The sequence below is a fragment of the Polypterus senegalus genome, chromosome 6 (genome assembly GCF_016835505.1).
Source record: "Polypterus senegalus isolate Bchr_013 chromosome 6, ASM1683550v1, whole genome shotgun sequence".
Classification (NCBI taxonomy): Eukaryota; Metazoa; Chordata; class Cladistia; order Polypteriformes; family Polypteridae; genus Polypterus; species Polypterus senegalus.
In genome coordinates this window covers 173,146,481-173,169,167 of record NC_053159.1, presented here as the reverse complement: position 1 = coordinate 173,169,167, position 22,687 = coordinate 173,146,481, and the positions used below count along the sequence as shown (strand labels likewise).

The window sequence follows — 22,687 nt, the reverse complement described above, 5'->3', positions numbered from 1 at the left end:
AGAGAAAAAGCTGCCTTGCTGCTCAACATCAAGAAAGCCAAGATTAAGTCAACTAACACTAGGAGATGAAGAGGAAGTGGAAGTAGTAACAGATTTAGCTTTCCTTGGCTCCAAGATTTCTGTAGATGATGACTACAGCCATGAAATCAAATGACGCTTGCTCCTGAGAATGACGTCTATGGCAAATTTAGACAAAAAACTATACAGCAGAGAAGAGCAGAGAAAGTGGTGATTGGAGCAGATTTCAATGGGCATGTTGGTGAAGGGAACAGTGGAGACTAGGAGGTGATGGGTAGGTATGGTGTCAAGGAGAGGAATGAAGAAGGTCAGAGAATAGTGGATTTTGCCAAAACGATGGACATGGCTGTGGTGAATACATATTTTAAGAAGCGGGAGGAACATAGGGTTACGTACAAGAGTGGAGGAAGATGCACAGAGGTAGATTACATCCTATGCAGAAGAGTTGGTCTGAAGGAGACTAAAGACTGCAAAGTGGTAAAGTGGTGGCAGGGGAAGTGTAGTTAAGTAGCACAGGATGGTGGTCTGTAGGATGATGCTGGAGATCAAAAAGAGGAAGAGAGTGAGGGCAGAGCCAGGAATCAAATGGTGGAAGTTGAATAAGGAAGACTGTAAGGTTGAGTTTAGGGAGGACGTGAGACAGGCACTGGGTGGCAATGAAGAGTCACCAGACAGCTGGGAAACTACAGCAGATGTAGTAAGGGTGACAGCAAGAAGGCTGCTTGGCATGGCATCTGGACAGAGGAAAGAGGAAACCTGGTGGTGGAATGAGGAAGTACAGAGGAAGAGGATGGCAAAGAAGAACTGGGACAGTCAAAGAGATACAGAAAGTAGACAAGAGTACAAGGATATAAGGCGCAAGATGAAGAGAGAGGTGGCGAAGGCTAAAGAAAAGGCGTATGATGAGTTTTATGAGAGGTTGGACACTAAGGAGGGAGAAAAGGACCAGTGGACTAGACAGAGGGACCGAGCTGGGAAAGATGTGCAGCAGGTTAGGGTGATAAAGGATGAAGATGGAAACGTACTCACAAGTTTGGAGAGTGTGTTGAGCAGATGGAAAGAGTACTTTGAGAGGCTGATGAATAAAGAGAACGAGAGAGAGAAGAGGTTGGATGTTGTGGAGATAGTGAATCAGGAAGTGCAATAGATTAGCAAGGAGAAAGTAAGGACAGCTATGAAGAGGATGAAAAATGGAAAGGCCATTGGTCCAGATGACATACCTGTGGAAACATAGAGGTGTTTAGGAGAGATGGCAGTGGAGTTTTTAATCAGATTGTTTAATGGAATCTTGGAAAGTGAGAGGATGCCTGAGGAGTGGAGAAGAAGTGTACTGGTGCCGATATTTAAGAATAAGGGAGAACTACAGGGGAATAAAACTGATGAGCCACAGCATAAAGTTATGGGAAAGAGTAGTGGAAGCTCAGTTATGAAGTGAGGTGATGATTAGTGAGCAGTAGTATGGTTTCATGCCAAGAAAGACTACAAAGCATTTATTCATTGAAAGTTGTTAATAAAATACCCTGTAACACTTTACATGTAATGTCCTTAATGTTTAATCGTGCTTGTAAACTGTAAAAAGTCTGAGCTAGCCACCCAAGAAGATGACTTAATAGCATTTATTGCTTTACATTTTGTCAGAACTACCCCTCTTTTTTCAGCATACAGTTGCAAGACATTTGCAGAAAAGTTAGCAGGTCATCCATCCCAATGGAAAGGCCCAACTCCAGGAATGCTGCTGCTGCCCAAGTTCAATACACAGACTGCGCTGGTTTGGTCATGGCCCGGTTGAATATGTAGTCGATAATGACAGTTGGCATGTAGGAAAGTGGGATCCAAAAAAGTTTGGCATCCCATCCAGGTGCATAGCGAGTCCAAGGATGTTCAGCTGAAATGGCATGCTCCATGCAGCTCACCACTTTCATAAGGTCCGGGTCCGGATAACTGTCTATCTGCTTTCCTACATTTTCCACAACTGTGGGTATAATAAAAAAAAAAATAAGAATAACAGAAAAAGAGAGAGAGACACACACACCAAAAAAAAGAATTGAAACCAATTAACTTGTTAGAACAGTTAGAGAAGGAATTCAAGATGTGTCATGAAAGAGCGCATAATGTTTACAAGTGTTCTTCTTGATTGTACTTCAGATGAACTCCCCATAACTGATCACTTTCTTATTTCATTCAATGTTAAACTTGCACTTTCCAACACTAAGCTTTCCCATCTCACATCTTTCCGTAATATTAAGAATATTAACTTAGACTCTCTTACCTCTAGTACTGATTCCCTTATAGACATTCATAATTTATCCACTCCTGAAGAACTGGTCTCACATTATAACACTGGACTTAATGGTATTCTTAACTCTGTCGCTCCATTAAAAACTAGATCTGTTTCTTTCTCCTTTTCTGCTCCCTGGTTCACGCCTGAACTTCAGCTTTTGAAAGCCAAAGGCCGGCAACTTGAACATTTATATAAAAAAACTGGACTCTTTGTTCACAAAGAGATGTACAAAAACCATATACTTTATTACAACAACTGTATTGCCCAAACTAAATCTAACTATTATACTCTCATTATTTCTTCCAGTGAAGGAAACAAGTCATTGTTTTCAATACTTAACAATATCACACAATCCCCGGATTCTTTACCTTCTCACCTTTACTCGACTGAATTTTGCAATTCCCTTGTGTCCTTTTTTAATGAAAAAATCCAGAAGATTCATCAGTCTCTCTGTACAGATTCATCCAGTACTTCATTTGAATTTCACCCACCAACTCATTCATTTTCCTCCTTTCAGCTTCCTACCTTCTCAGAAATCTCAGATCTTGTCTGTAAGTCTAAGCCATCCACCTGTCAACTGGACCCCCTTCCTACAGTTCTGGTCAAAGCCTGCCTCCCCTCTCTGGTCCCCCTTATCTCTGCTATAATCCACTCTTCTCTCACTACTGGTACTGTTCCTTCATCTTTTAAAAGTGCTGCAATAACAACCAATACTGAAATAACCTGTTGCCGATCCGACTAATTTCAGTAATTTTTGTCCTATTTCTAATCTACCCTCCTTTTCCAAAACTCTTGAAAAAATAGTGGCTATTCAACTTCATTCTCATTTATCTCAAAGTAATCTGTATGAACAGTTCCAGTCTGGTTTTCGTCCCCTTCACAGTACAGAAACGGCACTTATAAAAATTACTAACGACCTCCTTATGGCAGCTGATTCTGGTTTAATTCCTATTCTCATCCTCCTTTATCTGAGTGCAGCCTTTGACACTGTTTATCACACTACTCTTCTCAATAGATTATCTTCGATTGGCATTACCTACACTCCAATAGATTGGTTCAGATCCTACCTCTCAGGCCGCACTCGATTTGTTCAGCTTAAAACTTTCACATCCCAGCCCACCGCTGATACTTTAGGTGGGCTCTGTCCTGGAGCCCTTCCATTTCATTATTTACCTCCTTCCCCTTGGTAATATCTTTTGTAATTATAACATTAGCTTTCACTGGTATGCTGATGACACCCAGCTCTATCTCACTAGCAAACCTACTGCTTCCTTTCCATCCCCCTCACTTATTGATTATATAGCAGAAATCAAATCCTGGTTTTCTTCAAATTTTCTTAAATTAAATAGTGACAAAACTGAGGTTCTCCTCATTGGTACAAAATCAAAATTATCCAAATCTGATCATTTTTCATTTGTTATTGATAATTCCTCTGTCTCCCCTTCCGCACAGGTTAAGAGTCTGGGTGTCATCCTTGACAGTACTTTATCTTTTCAGTCTCCCGGTCTGCATATTTCTCCTTGCGTAATACAGTATTAATCGTATTCGCCCCTACATCACTCCCCACACCACTGCTATCCTTGTTCATAGTCTTGTCACGTCTCGTCTGGATTATTGCAATTCCCTTTTCTTTGGTCTTTCTCGCAAATCTCTTTATAAGCTTCAATTGCTCCAGAATTCAGCTACCTGCATCATTACTAGAACCCCCTCTCCTCACCATATCACTCCCATTTGCAGCAGCTTCATTGGCTTCCAGTTCAATTCTCAATTCAATTCAAAATTCTCCTACTAACTTTTAAGGCTCTCCACAACCTCACCCCTCCATATCTGTCTGACCTCCTCCATGTTGCCATTCCCTCCCGCACCCTTAGATCCTCTTCCTCCATTCACTTGACTGTTCCCTTCACCTGTCTTACCACCATGGGGAGCACAGCATCCAGTTGCTCTGCTCCTGAGCTCTGGCACTCACTATCATCTGAGCTTAGCAATATGGAATCATTTTTACTTTTCAAATCTAAACTTAAAACTCATTTGTTTAAGACTGATTTTTCTCTTGATTACAATTGCTCTGTCTGATTTTAACTTCTGTATTTTACTTTTGTTTATAATCTGTGTTTTGTCTATTGTTCGGTGTCCTTGAGTGTTTAGAAAGACACCTACAAATAAATTAAATGTATTATTATTATTATTATTAGAACTGAACCAGCCTTTTCTTTTTTACAACAGCACCAGCCAAATTTTTCGTCCATCCTTCCCTTTAACAGACTGAGGTTTGTTCTGACAGTAGCAAGATATGGTACAAAGGCAATGTGGAGGTGACACCAGTCCACCACAGAGCATGCTCCTGGGAGCTCTTGCTCTCTCACACACACACACACACACACACACACGCATACACGCACGCATACACGCACACACACACGCACACACACACACACACACACACACACAATTCACTGTAGCACCTTACTCCTTTGCAATTTTTAAAAACATGTTAAACCATTTTTCATATTACCCAACATCTCATTTATGCATATATCTCTACTTAACAATACTAATTTTGTATATTTTACTTAAAAATTAGTCAATAATCAATTTCCTTACATATACTTTAAATATAAAATGCACTTAAATAAAACGTCTCCTTTGTATTTCATAATTATCAAAAGAACATTTTTCCTTAAAGCTTGATCAGGGTCTGAGGGAAAGTTATTTTTCATATTTATAAATATTTTTTTAAGCAAATGTGGAGACATTTGTTATTATACCAAATATGATGTATATTCAAAACTCATAATATTTTAACCCAAATTGATTCAGCGCTCTGTTAATTTATATCAAAAATATTTTCAATTTTCTGTGCACAATATATTTTCAGCAATTGCTTTAACAATTTAAATAGTTCCATTTTCAAAACTAATTGCAAAGAAATCCCTTTTACATATTGTTTCTTAGGAACAATACAACATTTTCACTCCGAGCCAATGTGGCGCTGCCAGTGAACACTGCATATCCATCATCTACCTCACGTAATATTCTCTAGACTAGCCATCACTGAATAGAAACACTTGGACTATATGACTTACATTGTGGGGCTGGTCATGATTTAAGCAGAAGTGATGATATTCTCCATTGTGACTCTTAGGTTTTTTAAGATTGGTGGAATTGCAGACATGTTTGTTGTTCTGATTTGTCCCCAGGGTCACAAAAAAGGAATGCAATGTTTGTAAAGAACTCAATTTCTGCACCTTTGCTTTTACAATGTCTAACTATCACTTATTGAGTGATTGATTACCTCTCATCTCATCTCATTCATCTGATCTCATCTTGTGAACCTGCTCTTCCTGGTGAGGGTCGTTTTTCAGATCAGCAAAGTTACTTCTCTCCCTAGCTATATATTTTAGCCCTTCTTGGGGAATTCCTAGGTGTTCCCAAGTCATCCAAGTTATATACAGTACAAGTAACCCCTTCAGCATGTTCTGGGCCTGTTGCAATATTTTTACCAAGTGGGACACATCCAAACCTCCTCGGCTGGTTCCTCTCGATCTGGAGGAGCAGCAACTCTACTCTGAGGTTCTCCTGAAGCGCTACGCTTCTCACCCTATCATGGAGTGTTAGCCCAGCCACCATGTGAAGAAACCTAATTTTTACCTCTTGAACTCACAATTCTTGACCATAGGAGAGAACAAGGAAATCAACTAGGAAAACTAAAAGTTTTGTGTCAGGGTTCCTCCTTTGGCTGTTGTTTAAATATTTCTTTTATGCCTTTTGTGATCATTTTGTTTACATTAATATTACTTGGGTTTTTTTGTATTGTTTGTGTTTCAATTTGTCTGTGTATCAATGTTTTGGTCATGTCCCATGTGTTTTGTGGGTGCAATCACTGCCAGGAACTGCCCTCTGCCCTATAAATCCCGAGTGTGTCCCATAGCTCCTGGAGGTTAATTTTGAATGCCCTCCTGTAGTGTTGAGTTGATTGAGCTTCAATGTACCTTTTGTGGATTTTTCAGTTTTTTGAACCATTTTCTCTATTTTTTGACTTCATTCAGGATTCTGTATTTGGACTTGTTTGCTTTCGATTGACTTTGTTTTTTAGACAATTCCATTTTTGCCTTTGTTCTCTACAGAGCTTGCTTTTGTTCTCCAAACGATTATGTCAAGAATAAACCTTTTTATTATATAAAGATTCTACGAGGCCCTTTTTGCTTCTAGTTGGGGTTGTGATGGTAGTACCCCCTAAAGTGAACAATTATGGAAATATTTATGGGACTTATGTACTTTTGGGACTCACAGTTCACAAAAGTTTGTCATTAGACTAAGGTTGTTTCACCACCATGGACAAGTGCAGTGCCACAGAACAGCTACCACCACTCCAATACTTGACACGGTGGTGAGGCTTGTACACCTTAGGGATGCTCAAATCTTGGTCGTCTGGAGCTTTGTACTTCAGGTAGGGTCTCCCTTGGTGAACACGTTTGGGCTGAAAGGTCAGGCAAAGGACATTTCAAATTGACCCTCATGACGGTACAAATTAGAAAACAGTGAACCCTGCCTGTGAAGAATAATATACAACTGCCAGGACCCTCTACTGGAGAAAGCCATTTGAAATATTGTTCACCAGCAAGCACCATGTGATTGGACAACCCACATAATCAGGCCAGGCTCAACCTGAAACTGCAATGTGGAGTCTTATGGGCTCATCACCTACCAGATGCTGCAACCCCTCTCATATCATATCCCAAAGGATTTTTTTCTGAATTCCTGATGAAACATTTTAACTAATTTTATATGATGATTTTCATTAAAATGGAGTTAATAGTCATCAAATATTGTTAGAAGTGAACTATAGAATAAGTTAATGTCTGATTCAGTGCATGTAGGACAATACTGTTCATTTCCAGCAGATGGGACTGTTTTGCAAAAATTAGACTTGTTTCAATAACTGAACGTACTGTTAACATATACTGTACAGAAGGTTAGCAAATTCAACTTGTAAGTTGTCATATTTTTTCTTTGTGTTTTCATGATTATGCAATTTCTTATGTTGAATTTTTTTTTTGAGAAATTTTCTTTATGTCTTATGCCGCACGCCTGTTTCTTGGTTGTTTGGGCAGGCCATTCAACCCCAGTGTAAAGTTTTTTTGGCATGTGCATGCCAGCCAACCTGAATGTTTCATTTCCTTCTTGTGACATTAAGAATAGAGCCCTTTCAATTGACCGCTGTTTGAATTTTACATGACACAATTTACAGGCTGCATGAAGTTTTTATATTTCGTTTCTTTAGAATAGTTGTCATCAACAATGTCATGAATCAAGACAATTATACATTAGAATTTTGCTTATTGAACAAAAACAGGAAATGACACATATTCTTCATTCTTGGATTTAAAATGTGAATGTGTTGTGTGTTGACTGTTATGTATTGGCAATTAAGAGTGCACTTTAATGAATGAATATTAATTGAGATTCTACACTTAGTTTTAAGTATTTGATGTAAATTGAAATTTGTTTTAATTCTGGCCTTTGGTGGTTGTACTGCACCTTGGTGCAAAACTTCCTGGAACTGTTAAAAAAATCTTTTTTTAAAAAGACTTACAGCAATTCCCTTTTAGTTGCCTCCAAATTACTCTACTAATTGAGATGCAATTGACTTGTCCCAGCCCTTCTCTTTGCTGTCAATTTTTATTTTGAGAGCAAAAAGAAGTTACAGAGAGTCAAATCTTATGATTACTGTAAGGTTCAAAGCAACAACCAACTTGATTTTGGTCACAAATTCGGTGTTTGGTTCACTCCTGGCACTTTTTTCTGATGCTTTCCCATAGATGCATCAGCAGTTCAATATAATGTCGCTGATTAACAGTCTGTTTGTGAGGAACAAACTCTTTATGAGAAAGTCAGCATCGAAAAATGTGATCATTATTGTCTTTTGAAAATCTGCCATGGTGGCTTAGAGCAAAAAAAAAAAAAAGCCCCAAATCACCTGCACGATTGTAGAAGTACAAAGTACTCACTCGATCAGCTCAGCACAATGGCCCTTGGTGGACCAAATAGCCAGACTGTAGGTGTACGATAGGAATATTCAATTACTACACCAGTGTTTCTCAACCTTTAAGTATTTGCGACCTGAGTTTACATAACAGTATTAGTCGCGCCCCCCTAACGTTTTTTTGAAACCCTACTAAAATGTATTCCTATATTTTTTGCTGCCGATACACCGCTACAAGTTTTATTATACCTACTTAACTTTTGTCGACATTTATCTAACTCTATATTTATTTTTCAAGTATCAGAATGTAGCTTAAGTTAATTTGTTTTGGTTTCAATAGATGTATTTTTCATATTTTCGATTCTTGTTTTCTTTTTTTGACAACTTTGCCTTTTTTGTTACTTCGGGCGCTACGCAGTTTGAGAACCGCCGTACTACACCTAACAGCAGGGCTGCATAAAATGTCAATTGTGTTTATTCAATGTTTAGAAGTGTTGTGTTTGTCTGACCTTTTTCTCATATATTTAAAAAGAAATACCTGGTGAAGAGTTTCTTTCTGCAAACAGTAAGAATGTCACCAATTATAACATTCAATCATTTTTAGGGGTTCCTGTTGTTAGGTTGCATGCATTAAAAGAAAGGAACACACATTTCAAAATAGACAGAGAAAGGGAGACATTAGAAAAGATTCAGCAAACAATAAAACAAAAACTCAGCAACTATAAATGACAGTTGGTGTTACTTTAGAGATCTTCTGACCCAGGCTCAAAATAAGTTTGTTGTGAAAACCAATAAAACAAAAAGACTAAAAAAACTGGCTAAAGTGGATAAATAGGGGCATTATTTAAAAACTAAAACTGAAAAGATTACTGTACAAGAATTTTTTTAAAAAGCAAAAGAATTCTGAAATAGAGGAATACTGGAAACTACAGCAAGAGATTAAAAAAAATTCAAAATGTGAAAGAGAAGCCAAAATAAAAATTTCTAGTGAAGCCAAGACAAACAGCAAGCATTTTTTTCAATAGTACTCCAGTAAAAAAGAATTTAAGAAGCCTTTAAGAAGTCTTTATAAAGGAAGAAACAAGTGGAACGGCTGATGCTGAAGACAAAACAAACTGTTGAGTTCATAAATTTTAAAACAGAAGAGACTGATGTGCTACAAGCCCTCAATACATTAAAGACTAATACAACTCCTGGACTTGATGGAATTTTACCAATTGTATTGAAATTAATTAAAGATGCCATCTATAAACCCTTACTAGGTATATTTGAGTAGTCACTTGAGAAGGGAGAAATACCTGAGGACTGGAAAGTTTCAAATGTGACTCAAATAATACCAATAATATCTTGACCCAATACTAGCCAGTTTTTTCAAAGAAGTATCCAGTGTGCTAATTTATAGTATTCTTGACATAGGAAACGCGTCATTAGATACGGGGGTCTTCCCAGACTGCTGTAGTTAAACCCCTGCTCAAGAAAAATAATCTTGACTCCTCTGCTTTTGAAAATTTTAGACCTATTTCTAACCTGCCTTTCTAAAGTAAAATCCTAGAAAAGGCAATCATTATGCATCAAAATGACTACCTGAATAAACATGCTGTTCTTGACAAGTTTAAGTCAGGTTTTCGAACAAATCACAGTACAGAAACTGCACTCATTAAAGTAGTACTTGCGGGTAAATGCAGACAGTGGCCGTGTATCTGTTCTCATCCTTTTAGATCTGAGTGCCACATTTGATACCATTGATCACAATATTCTTAGAAATCGCCTTAATCAATGGGTGGGCCTCTCTGGCAGGGTCTTAAAATGGTTTGAGACTTACCAGGCAGGTAGAAAAATTATTTGTTAGTTGTGGTAATTATACCTGATATTCTATATGGTGTTCCACAAGGCTCTATCCTGCGTCCACTGCTCTTTCGATTTACTTGCTTCCATTAGGTCAGATTATCTCAAGGCATAACATGAACTACCACAGCTATGCTGACGAAACACTGCTGTATTTATCGATAGCGCCTGATGACCCCGACACTCTTAATTCACTGACACAATGTCGTACTTGTGTTTCTGAATGGATGAGTAGTAATTTTCTTAAGCTAAATAAGGAGAAAACAGAAATTTCAGTGATTGGCAAAAATGTATATAATGAGGGTATTAGAAATAAACTTGATCCATTAGGCTTAAAAGTCAAGACGGAGGTAAATAATTTAGGGGTAGTTATTGACTCTGACCTGAATTTTAAATCACATATTAATCAGATTACCAGAACAGCATTTTCTCACTTAAGAAATATAGCAAAATTGCAAGATGCTGAGAAATTAGTTTATGCTTTTGTTTTTAGTCGGCTAGATTACTGTAACACACTCTTCTCAGGTTGACCCAAAAATGACATCAATCGCTTACAACGAGTGCAGAATACAGCTGCACATACTCACCATTCTACCCATACTTACTTTTCCAAATTTTGAATTGCCCTTTGTTTTGCACACTGATGCATCAAACAAAGGACTAGGAGCTGTACTTTACCAACAACAGGAGGGTAAACTACGTGTAATTGGCTACGGATCGAGAACACTCACCCCAGCTGAGAGAAATTACCATTTCCACTCTGGCAAGTTAGAATTTTTGGCCCTGAAGTGGGCAATCTGTGAAAAATTTAGAGACTATCTATATTATGCACCCACCTTCACTGTATATACTGACAATAACCCTCTGACATATGTTCTGAGTACAGCAAAATTGAATACAGTGGGTCATCACTGGGTTGGAGAATTAGCAGACTTTAACTTTGACATCAAATACCTTCCTGGGAAAGCAAATACAGATGCAGATACACTGTCCTGCTTCCCTGTGCACTTACAGGCCACTATCACTGAGTATAATCAAAAACAATATCTCCAGAAGTCGTCTCAGCTGTCTGGCAGGGGGACAAAGCAGCTAAAGATAAAGAAGTGCCATGGGTGGCTGCTCTACAGTTCACCTCAGTGGATGATGATGTGTTGCCAGGAAGTGCTGATACAGTCACACTAAATGATATTAGGGTCGCACAGCAAGAAGATGCTACCATCAGTGAAATCATTAACCTCAAAAGCAGAGGATGGGGTCCAAATAAGAAGGACAAGGAACAAATGGGAATTGAAACAAAGAGACTGATACATGAATGGAACAAACTCACCATTTACAAGGGAGTACTGTACAGGCAAGTAGGAAAAAGAAAGCAACTTGTTTTGCCACATAAGCTGAAACCAGTTGTCCTTAAAAGCCTCCATGGGACCTATCGGATCTGACAAGGTGATTCATCTAGCCAGAGAAAGATTTTATTGGCCTTACATGCAGCGAGAGATTGAAGATTATGTAATTCGACACTGTGCCTGCATCAAGCAGAAGCACCCTAGTAACCCAGACAGAGCACCTATGGGCTCTATTACTACAAGCAAACCTTTTGAACTGCTCTCTGTAGAATTTCTCCATCTTGAGCCAAGTAAAGGAGGTTATGACTATGTTCTGGTTCTGATGGATCACTTCACTCGCTTTGCATAAGCATATGCCACCAAAAACAAATCTGGAAAAACCGCAGCTGAGAAGATTTTCCAAGACTTTATCCCCCGTTTTGGCTACCCTGCAAAGCTGCACCATGACCAGGGGTGTGAGTTTGAAAATAACTTATTTCAGAGGCTCCAACAACTGTCTGGAATAGCTCACTCCCGCACCACCCCCTATCATCCACAGGGGAATCCAGTAGAACGATTCAATCGAACTCTGCTTCAGATGCTCCGAACCTTGGAAGAAGAGAAAAAGTGGAAAGATTACCTACCACAAATTGTGCATGCATATAATTGTGCAAGACACGAATCAACTGGCTAGGCACCATATTTCCTCTTGTATGGCAGAGCTCCAAGATTACCTATCGATTTGTTGTTTAATCTTACAACTGACAATGAGGAAACAGACAGCCAGGACTTTGTGCAAAAATGGGCAACCAAGATGAAGGAAGCTTACCAGATTGCTGCAGATAACAGTCGGAAAGCATCCGCCAAGGGTAAGCAGTATTATGACCGTACAGTGAGGGGCGTATTCTTCAACCAGGTGACAGAGTCTTAGTCAGAAACCTATCTGAGAGAGGAGGCTCAGGAAAACTCCATGACTACTGGGAAAAAGAGGTATGTCGTATTGTGGAGAGAATTAAAGACAGCCCAGTGTATAAGGTACAGCCAGAAGTTGGTAGCAGAGCACCCCGGATACTACACCGCAACCTCCTGCTGCCTGTCAATGACTTAGCTTTTGAAAAAGACACTAAATCGAACACAGTGAAAAGGAAAATGCAAAGACCAGCAAGAACAAAGAGTGAGACACCAGACTCGGCGTCTGATCACTCCGATGAGGAAGCAGAAACCTCATATGGTCCCCGTTGCTTGCCATGCTTTCCAGCACATGTCAGATCAGAGGTAATAGAATCTGACTCACACTCCAGGCTCAGAGCCAAGGCCCGAGAGTTCTACCCTGAACCACGAGAACCACGACAACCTGACAGAAATCCTTTGCAAGGAACTTCAAGGGAACAAGGACTGGAAATGGAGAGCAGTGTTGCTGAACCCCAGGTAGAGAACATTGATGAAGTAGTGGAACCCACAAATGGTCAAGAAGACCTAACAACAGAACACCAGAGTGACAGAGAAGGGGACATTTTAAGAAGATCGGCTCGCACTGTCAGACCCAGAGAAGTATTCACATACCACAGACTGGGGCAGCCATCATACCAGTCTTGGAATCCTGGTGTCCATGCAGTTATACAGAATCCTATGTATCTTTTACCAAGCCACACAACAGTGTATCCAGCATACCCAGGATTTGATTATTACCTAAGACCATTGGTTGAGACACAATAGACACTGAACCAAAGGCTGAGCCTTTGATGCAAGATGTCAGGAGACATCTCAAAAAAAGTAGGGGAGAATGTAATGGGCTAGAACTCAGTATTATAAAGAAAATAACATTTCCGATGTGTTACTTAGTGTAATGGGCTATAAACCAGTGTTTTAATGAAAAGGCAGAATGTCTGGAAAATTCTGCTACAGGTTATTGCTGATGGCTATCTACAGGAAATAAATATTTACCTGTCTTGCTAAAGAGTCACCTGCTTCGAATAGTCAGACTGCTTTGATTTAGTATCTCATCTACATACAATGTGGGAATACAGAACTGTCTGCTTCCTTGGAAAATTGGTTTCTAATCAAGGACTCAAAGTAAATGTGTTTACACTATTTGTTATGCAGAGGAAATTGGCTTGCACCATTGTTTTCACTGATTGCTGCCATATGATCTATGCAGAAATTGAAGTATATATATATTTCTGGGAAAAGGAGAATAAAGAAGACAGAGAAGTATAGTCTGAGACTCGGGACTGCTGTCTGTTTCTTTTATGCTTTACACCATATCACGGTGGCTACACCCTGTAGCACCAGTGGCTTGTACCTGGCCCAGGTTCCCCTAGGCCTGAGGTCGGTAACATAGGTATAAATAAAGAAGGGCTAATGCTTGGAATTCATATATAGCAATGGCTCTTCTTTGTTTACTGAGTATTTTCTGCAATCGTTTTTTGTGTTGGTGAACCCCAAGATGTTCCCTCATCTCACCACGACAATCTTACCAGTATCGTCCTTGAGATGGGTATTCTTGCTACTAGGTTGGCTCACCATGAAATATTATTCCTTGAGGCCACTGAATTGTTTCTGCAGGCAGTTGTGTGTGAAATATTTCATGAACTGCTGCCAAGTTCTATTTCTGAATCATTTCACACAAAGAGATTTAGTACATACTGGATGAATGTGACCATACTAATACAATTTCTCGTATTAGGAATTTGTTTGTTTTTGCATACCCCTTAGGGTCAGAGCGCTGGGTCAGCCATTGTACAGCTCCCCTGGAGCAATTGAAGGTTAAGGGCCTTGCTCAAGCACACAGCAGAGTAGGATCTCTTTTTGCAGTGACAGGGATTTGAACCGGCAACCTTCAGGATGCCAGCACAGGTCCTTAATCTCAGAGCCACCACTCCCCTTTATTTAGGGAAAGGCTTTCAGTAATGAGGCAATTAAGCGATGCACTAGTTTAAAATAAAAAAAATGTTGGAATGCTGTATTCCACGTTTGTTCAGAGATGTATCTCTTTTACATTAATCTTAGAGCTGCTGAAGTTCACTATCATCACAAGATGCTGGATCTCACTGTATCTTGGGACTATTAGAGCATTACTTACTTCTTTATTTTTCCTTTCTGTTTCATCTATACTCTGTTAGTATACACCTAATAAAAATAAATAATAGGCTTAGATAAAATGTAAGATTTTTTTAAAGAACTGAAGCAGTGTCTTATGAGTTATTTTTATACCAAGTCATCTTTGTGGTGAATTCTATAATCTAGGGAGTCAGAATTAGACTTGTGACTGCCTTTAGGAGAAATAATAACATTAATTACAAAGAGTAAAAAGCAATAAAAAGTAACTTAAGAATTTGCACTGTTTGGAAACATATAGAAATGTCTATCTATCTATAACGTTTTACTCTAGGAATGCTTGTGAATTTAGTACCTATGGAAACATAGTGTAAACCTGGGGGGGGCGGTCAATAAAACAAGCAGCTGAGCATGTTCAGGCCCAGTCAGTACTTGGATGGTAGACCATCTTGTAAAAGCTTGGGTTGCTACTGGAAGAGGTGATGGTGAGGCCAGAAGAGGGTGCTTACTTTGTGGTCTGAATGTAGATTCCAATGTCCCAGTGCAGTGACAGGGAAAATGTGCTGTAAAAATAGCGCCATCTCTTGGATAAAACGTAAAACCGAGGTCCTGATTCTCTGTGGTCATAAAAGGTCCCTGGGCATTCTTTGTAAACAGCAGGGTGTAACCCAATGTCCAGGTTAAGTTGCACTTCCATGGCTTAGTCATTCTGGCCCCCTAATCATCTCATATGTCTAATTGGCTATTTCTCTCACCACTTCACCACCTAACAGCTGATGAGTAGTGAGCGTACTGGCGTAAAAAAAATGGCTACTGTCACATCATCCAGGTGGATGCTACACATTAGTGGTGGTTGAAGTGGCTCCCCACTCACTATGTAAAGTGCTTTGATTAGTCAGAAAAGCGCTATGTAAATGTAAGAAATTATTTTTATTATTACTATTATTCATTTGAGTGGAATAATATATGGAATATTTTATTTAAAAAAATGTAATGGGTGATTGATTGACTAACTTGTGACTTAAAATAAACAAAGTTCTTAACATGCAGTGAAGTCATGCACATGAGAGACTGCAGCGAGAGAATGAGAGAGACTGAGAGATAACATCTGATTGAGGAGATTGAAAGGATAAAATGCAGCTGAAAGGAGTATAAATGCTGCTTTACTTGTTTTACAAGGTGGAATTTTTGAGGAAAAATGTGGTGAGTGATTAAATGATTTAAAAGAATCCTGGGTGTGTCTGAAAATGTTGTATTGTTCCTAAGAAACGATATGTAAAATGGATTTCTTTGCGATTTGTTTTGAAAATGGAACAATTTAAACTGTTAAAGCAATTGCTGAAAATATATATATACAGAAAATTGAAAACATTTTTGATATAAATTAACAGAGCACTGAATCAATCTGGGTTAAAAAATTATGAGTTTTGAATATACATCATATTTGGTATAATTAAAATGTCTCCATGTTTGCTTTTATAAAAAAAAAAATTATAAATATGAATAACATCTTTCCTTCAGACTCTGATCAAGCTTTAAAGAAAAATGTTCTTTTGATAATTATGAAATACAAATGACACTTTTTGTGTGCTTTTTGAAACAGAAGTTCCCTTTTTGGGCTCGTTTATACTTCACGCTCAGAACGCGTACACGCATGCATCATGGCTGCCGCACATTCCCAGTGTTCATTTGATGCGTCCTCTGAGCAGGTCCTCAGAAATTAACGCAACACGCATGCGAGTTGCAGTACCAGCAAAAATCGGGGCGCAGTGTGATAAATGCTGGACTGTGAAGTCAGAGTCTGTTTACTATCTACATGTGACAGAAAGCCATTTTGAGGATCCTCCGGGATCAATGTGTGCACTTTGATGTTTGATGAATGATTTGATGTGGTGAAGCAAAATGCCAACATATAGATGCATTCGTGGTGCTTTTATATTTAAGCGTTGCATATTCCCAATCGTAATGACACAATACATTTTAAAAGTCTCAAATACCGTCTTTTGTGCTGACGTTTTTTTTGCAACTTCACAACAGCAACATAATGTACAGCGCTGTATTTGAACCACAGAGAAAAAAATTAAGGACGTAGTGAAAAGGTGTATTTTGTAATTAAAATGGAAATTTCGGCTTTAATCTCGAAATGTCCACTTTAACCTCGTAGTTTACTTTATCAATAAAGCAGACCGTTGTAAACGTCATCCCAGTTTTTAATCGCTACGAGCTTCTGGGACTTCCTCCTGACCTGACAATAAGCAGCAATAGATCACCACACAGAACACATTAAATGTATGATGTTCTAACTCTCTGCACATTTAAATCCTTAGATTTATACTTGATATCACTTTCATAATGAAATGCATTAAAGTATGTATGTTACATTTTACAGATAAATCGTTAATGTCGTCTAAATAATGAATACTGTTAATAATTACGCACAAGGGGGTGACACGGTTGGTGGAGAGGTGGTGCAGCTGTCTCACAGGGAGTCATGTCGCTGGTATTCCCTGCCTGGAGTTTGCATGTTTTCCTGCTGGGTTTCCAAGGTGAGCTCCGGCTTCCTTCCAAAGATATGCAGATTTGGTGACAATAAAATGAAGCGAGTGTATGTGAGTGCTTGTATTCACCTTGCGATGACCTGATGCCATGTCTAGGAATTGTTTCTGCTTCGTGCACAATGCTAGCTGGAATGGACACATCCCTGGATTGATGGATTTAATCAATAAACAGAGATATTGTGGTAAGGTGTCATCGGAATTTAATGGGTCTTCCAGGCAATTCACAACACAGTGAAGCCGAACCTGTTCTCACTGTGATGATACCTCGCACTGCCACCTGGTGGATTCCTCCAGATTTACGTAAAGTATGCGCGCAAGTATAAACAGTACAACGCTTGCGTAGCAGGAGGATCCGCTGCAGCATACGTCATGTCGCATAAAGTATAAACCCGCCCTTTGTTCATCTGTATTTTATATATAAAGTATAGGGTGTCCCAAAATTCACGCAAGAAGTCATTTTGATAGAGAACACAGGTTTTTAATTAAAAATTGTAAATTTTTAATTGATTCATAAAGTATACAGTATAGGGTTTTGTATGGAATAGCATATCGGGTAAATGGCCTCCACCGCTTTGCTGGCACATACGCACACTTTTGTCGAAATTTTCCATGACCGTTTTGCATATATGTGGCTGAATTTCGTTGATACAGCGCTCAATTTCCTCCTTCAAGGCGTGGGTGGTCGTGAGCTTGATGGCATAAACCTTAGACTTCAAAAAACCCTAAAGAAAAAAGTCCAATAGCATTAAATCGCAAGATCTGGGTGGGCAATTCTGATCACCAAAACGGGAAATTACACGACAAGGAAATGACTCATGCAGTAATTGAATTGTTTCTCGGGCTGTATGGCATGTGGCACCGTCTTGTTGAAACAACATGTTGTCCACATCCATATCTTGCAATTTAGGCATAAAGGCTGGATTATCATGTCGCAATAGCGAGCACCATAACTGTTATTGCCTGATCAGCCGCATTTTCGAAGAAGAATGGTCCGATGATGCCTCCAGCCCAAACTCCACACCAAACACTGACACGTTGTGGATGCATTTGTTTCTTAACAATCACTCATGGATTTTCTGAACCTCAAATGCGACAATTTTGACAATTAACGAAGCCATCAAGATGAAAATGAGCCTTGTCGCTGAAGATGATTTTATTCGAAAAAGCTGATGAAGTTAAATCACTATTCCAACCATATTTTGTACAAAAATTGCAAACTGTAGCTGCCAAACCTTCTTTATTTTTAAAATATTGCTCAACAATGAAAACGCGTTGTTCTTTCATGTAGCACTCCATTTTTAATAACCCTGAACTGTTAGCTGTCATGCTGTCTTTTTTTTTCGTTGGCAACACTTTACTACACAAATGGCGCAAAATTAAAATCTTGCATGAATTTTGGGACACCCGCTATATATAAGGAAAGTGTTTATTGACTAATTTTTAAATAAAATATACAAAATTAATATTATTAAGCAGAGATATACAGTAATCCCTCCTCGATCACGGGGGTTGCATTCCAGAACCCCCCACAAAAGGTGAAAATCCGCGAAGTAGAAACCATATGTTTGTATGGTTATTTTTATATATTTTAAGCCCTTATAAACTCCCCCACAATGTTAAAATTATTAGAGCCCTCTAGACATGAAATAACACCCTTTAGTCAAAAGTTTAAACTGTGCTCCATGACAAGACAGAGATGACAGTTCTTTCTGACAATTAAAAGAATGCAAACATATCTTCTCTTCAAAGAATGCGTGTCAGGAGCAGAGAATGTCAGAGATAGAGAGAGAGAGAGAGAGAGAGAGAGAGCGTGACAGAAAAGCAAACAATCAAAAAATCAATACGTGCTGTTGAGCTTTTAAGTATGCGCACCGCGATAAAGCAGCTGCAAAGAAGGGAGCAATGTGAAGGTAGTCTTTCAGCATTTTTTAGAGTCGTGTCCGTATCTTCTGGGCAAACAGCCCCTCTGCTCACACCCCCTCCGTCAGGCGCAGAGAAAGTCAGAGAGAGTCAGAGAGAGAACGAGAAAGGCAAACAATCAAGCACCGCTCAGGAAGCACATCGTATAACATTGAGGAGTTTTATTTAATACGTAATACATGCCCTGATTGGGTAGCTTCTAAGCCATCCGCCAATAGCGTCCTTTGTATGAAATCAACTGGGCACACAAATTGAGGAAGCATGTACTTTAAATTAAAAGACCCATTGTCCACCGAAAGCCGCGAACCAGCGAAAAATCCGTGATATATATTTAGATATGCTTACATTTAAAATCCGCAATGGAGTGAAGCCGCGAAAGTCGAAGCGCGATATAGTGAGGGATCACTGTATACATAAATAGGATGTTGTGTAATTTGAAATATGGTTCAACGTGTTTTTGTAAAAAATTGCAAAGGAGAGAGTATTTTGTGTGTGTGTGTGCGTAGAGTTTGCATGTTCTTCCTGTGTTTGTGTGGGGGGAGCGGGGTTGGGAGGTTCTTCAGGTGCTGAATTCACTCTAATGTGTGTGTGCAAATATTAATGCAAGTCAGGCCTGCTAAAAGAATGGTTTAAAAAAGACACATGCCATGTTTCTTTTTTAATTTAAGCTTATCTCTTGCCACCAATATAAAACTAGTATCTACATTTATACAGTAATTCACTAAAGCAGCTGACCATGGGCAGGCAAGACGCAAGACAGAGCCCTGCGTGCCAATTGACCGAGCCCCGCCCACCAACAATTCACTACGCACGACACGACAGAGCCACGCCTGCCAACTCACAGAGCCCCGGCCAACCAACATTTCACTAAGCAGCCGACCATGGCACGCAACACAGAGACCACTGGATACGTACAACAGAGCTACGCCCGCCAACTCTAAGATCATGGGATCCTTAAAAGAAATGTGAAAGTTTAAAAAACACAACAATAGAAAAAACAATCAATCCTTTAAAACTGAGGTTAAAACACAATGCAGGAAGCAGTCTTTAAAAACCAATAAGCCCAGTGCTTCCTTTTCATTAATATCTCACCTGCATCACCCATGCGAGTCCTGCAACAGATGAGGTGCTTTCTCAGCAGCTGACCTTCTCTGTGCCTGACTCCACTACTGTCAGTCGCCTGAGAGATCCTTGGCTCCGGTTGGCTCCCCCTGACAGTGACTTGGGATTCCCCAACGACCAAGGCTCTCATGTTGGGGACACCGCGTCCCAAGTCCCGACTCCTGCTGCCTTCCGCTGAGAGTCTGCCACCTTCCAGTCACTCCCGCTCTCTGAAGTAATCTCAGTGGAAGCGACCACAACTTCTACTCCCTCGGGTGTTGAACCAAACACCTAGGCTGTCTGCTCAGCTGCCGCCAGCCTGCTCTCGCTCGCTCTACCGTACCAGCTTTCTCTCTCTCCTCACTCACTCACTCACTGCACAGGGGAGAAATGCCCACAGCATGACTCCACCCGGAAACCGCTTCAGCCACACTACCACACCCCTCGCTACGCTGCGAACACGGTAATTATTTATTTAAAAATGGCCTTTTGAAGGGGAGCTGTGGACCCGCTTTACCACAGGAACACCTGTGTCATTGCCTTCATATTGTTTTCCTTTTATTTCTGTTCCCGTTCAACAACTGTATGGCGACATGGACTTCTCAACTGTCACTCTAGAACAACTCGGCACGTGAGCTATATTAAGCGTCACCAACGAAGACTCGCTACAACTTAATGAACAAGTGCTGAAACTTATCCCTATCGACGAAGTGACTTTCACCAGTGTTAACTCCATCGTCACAGACGATCCTGCAGATCAACTTTCATTCCACGAAGAATTTCTTAACAGTCTTACTCCCACTGGCACGCCTCCACATAAACTTAAAATTAAAATTGGTTCAGTCGTCATGCTTCTCAGAAACCTCCTGCCAGCAAAAGGTCTCTGTAATGGCACTAGACTGACTGTTACCAGCATTCACCGCAATGTACTGGAGTATAAGTCTGTCACAGGTGCTACCTCACAAACTGTCCTTATTCCCCGGATATCCCTGACCCCATCAGATTTAAATTTGCCTTTTACCTTTACACGCAGACAATTTCCTGTTAGATTTTCCTTCGTGATGACAATTAATAAGGCACAGGGCCAAACTTTCAAAAAGATAAGCCTGTATCTGCCAAAAACAGTTTTCAGTCACGGACAGTTGTATGTTGCTCTCTCCAGAGTTCCATCTTTTCATTCACTCACAGTCGTATCCTCAAACCCACCCCATTTGGACAACTGTGTCTTTCAGGAAGTGTTCAGTCATCAATAAATAATTATGCGCCGTATGCTACGCCGCGGGTTGGCTAGTAGGGTTTTATTAAGAGAAACCTGTTAACTAAGAGGAATGATAAAGGGTCCTGGAAAGTGACTGCTTGTTTAGCTAAGACATTCTAACATTTTTACCAGTACATATAAATTAGAAAATTACGTTATATACTGTATAACATTTAACTTTATGGGATGTTATATACCAAGCCTTTAGGAAACAGGGACACTGTAACTCCATTAATATAGCTAGAGATATAGTTTAAGCTAACAGCTTTTGGTTGCAATAAAGGATAAATAATTCATATTTTGGTCTCTTTGGCCCCAGTAATACAGAAATTAACAAAAACAAAGTAGTAATTGGGCACAAAAGAGATGGAGTGTGTTATGCAAAGAGTGGCTGCAAGTATGCAGTTTGTGAACTGGAGAGCCTAGATACAAACTAAAGATCCTAGTTGGTAGATTTTTAACATTGATAAAAAGCTTCATAACATCCCTTGCAATTTTAATGTGTCCCTGAAAAGGTCCGGTGTCTTACATTAATAAGAGTAGTGATGATGTCTTCCGAAGGGAGGATTGACACCTACTGCCAACATGGATACTCCCTGTCTTTAATAGAAAACAAGGGTGGGAACCTAGTATAGACCACCGATGGATACTAAACAGGGAGACCTTATGGATGTGAACATGAAGATGTGAGTGTGATTGATTTTATAAGGACTCTGTCTCTGGTCATTGTTGTACATATGTCATTGTCAACAGAAGCAAGTAACTTTGGAAGGTTTTGAAGTACATACTGTGCTGTTTGTATCACTGCCAACAGTACTATTAAATGGTCTAATCACGATGAAATACAGGGTTAGATTCCAATAAAATTAAAATTAAAACTGGACAGGACTTTTTGTAAACTATTATAGCTAGCATTTAGGAAATCAAATAGTTACTCAAATACAAGAAAAAGAAATAACACTGATCTAGTAGTTGCTGATAATGTTTAGTCACCATATTTTGAACTTAAGTTACTGGGCACCATTTCTGAGATTTATAACCTAAAAAAAACCTATAATTGACATCACTATTACATACATAGAAGCAGACACAGTTAAAGTAGAAAGTAAGGTCAATTTTAAGTCATAGTTAGGGCGATTAGTGTCCACCACTGTTACCTTTACACAAGTGATCCCAAAACTGTACAAGCTGCAAAGAGGATTCTTTTGCACTGGGCATAACTCCAGTTTTGCCTTTATTCTATGTGTGTAACTATTTTTCTTTTTATTCTTGTATGGATTATTTGCTTTTAACTTTCACTAAATATTTTTAAAACGAACTTTTGGACTGAGAGATTTCTTT

General features: G+C 39.4%; 1 protein-coding gene across 3 annotated transcripts in view; it reads right to left on the bottom strand.

The window, feature by feature from the left end:
- Positions 1-1,547: 1,547 nt before the first annotated feature.
- Positions 1,548-22,687, bottom strand: part of LOC120531805 (retinol dehydrogenase 16-like) — a 65,875-nt gene continuing 44,735 nt past the window's right edge. For all 3 annotated transcript variants that reach the window (XM_039757560.1, XM_039757558.1, XM_039757559.1), the window contains exon 5: positions 1,548-1,990. In XM_039757560.1, coding sequence (XP_039613494.1) covers positions 1,767-1,990 — 224 coding nt within the window. In that variant the 3' untranslated portion in view covers positions 1,548-1,766. The remainder of the gene's footprint in view (positions 1,991-22,687) is intronic.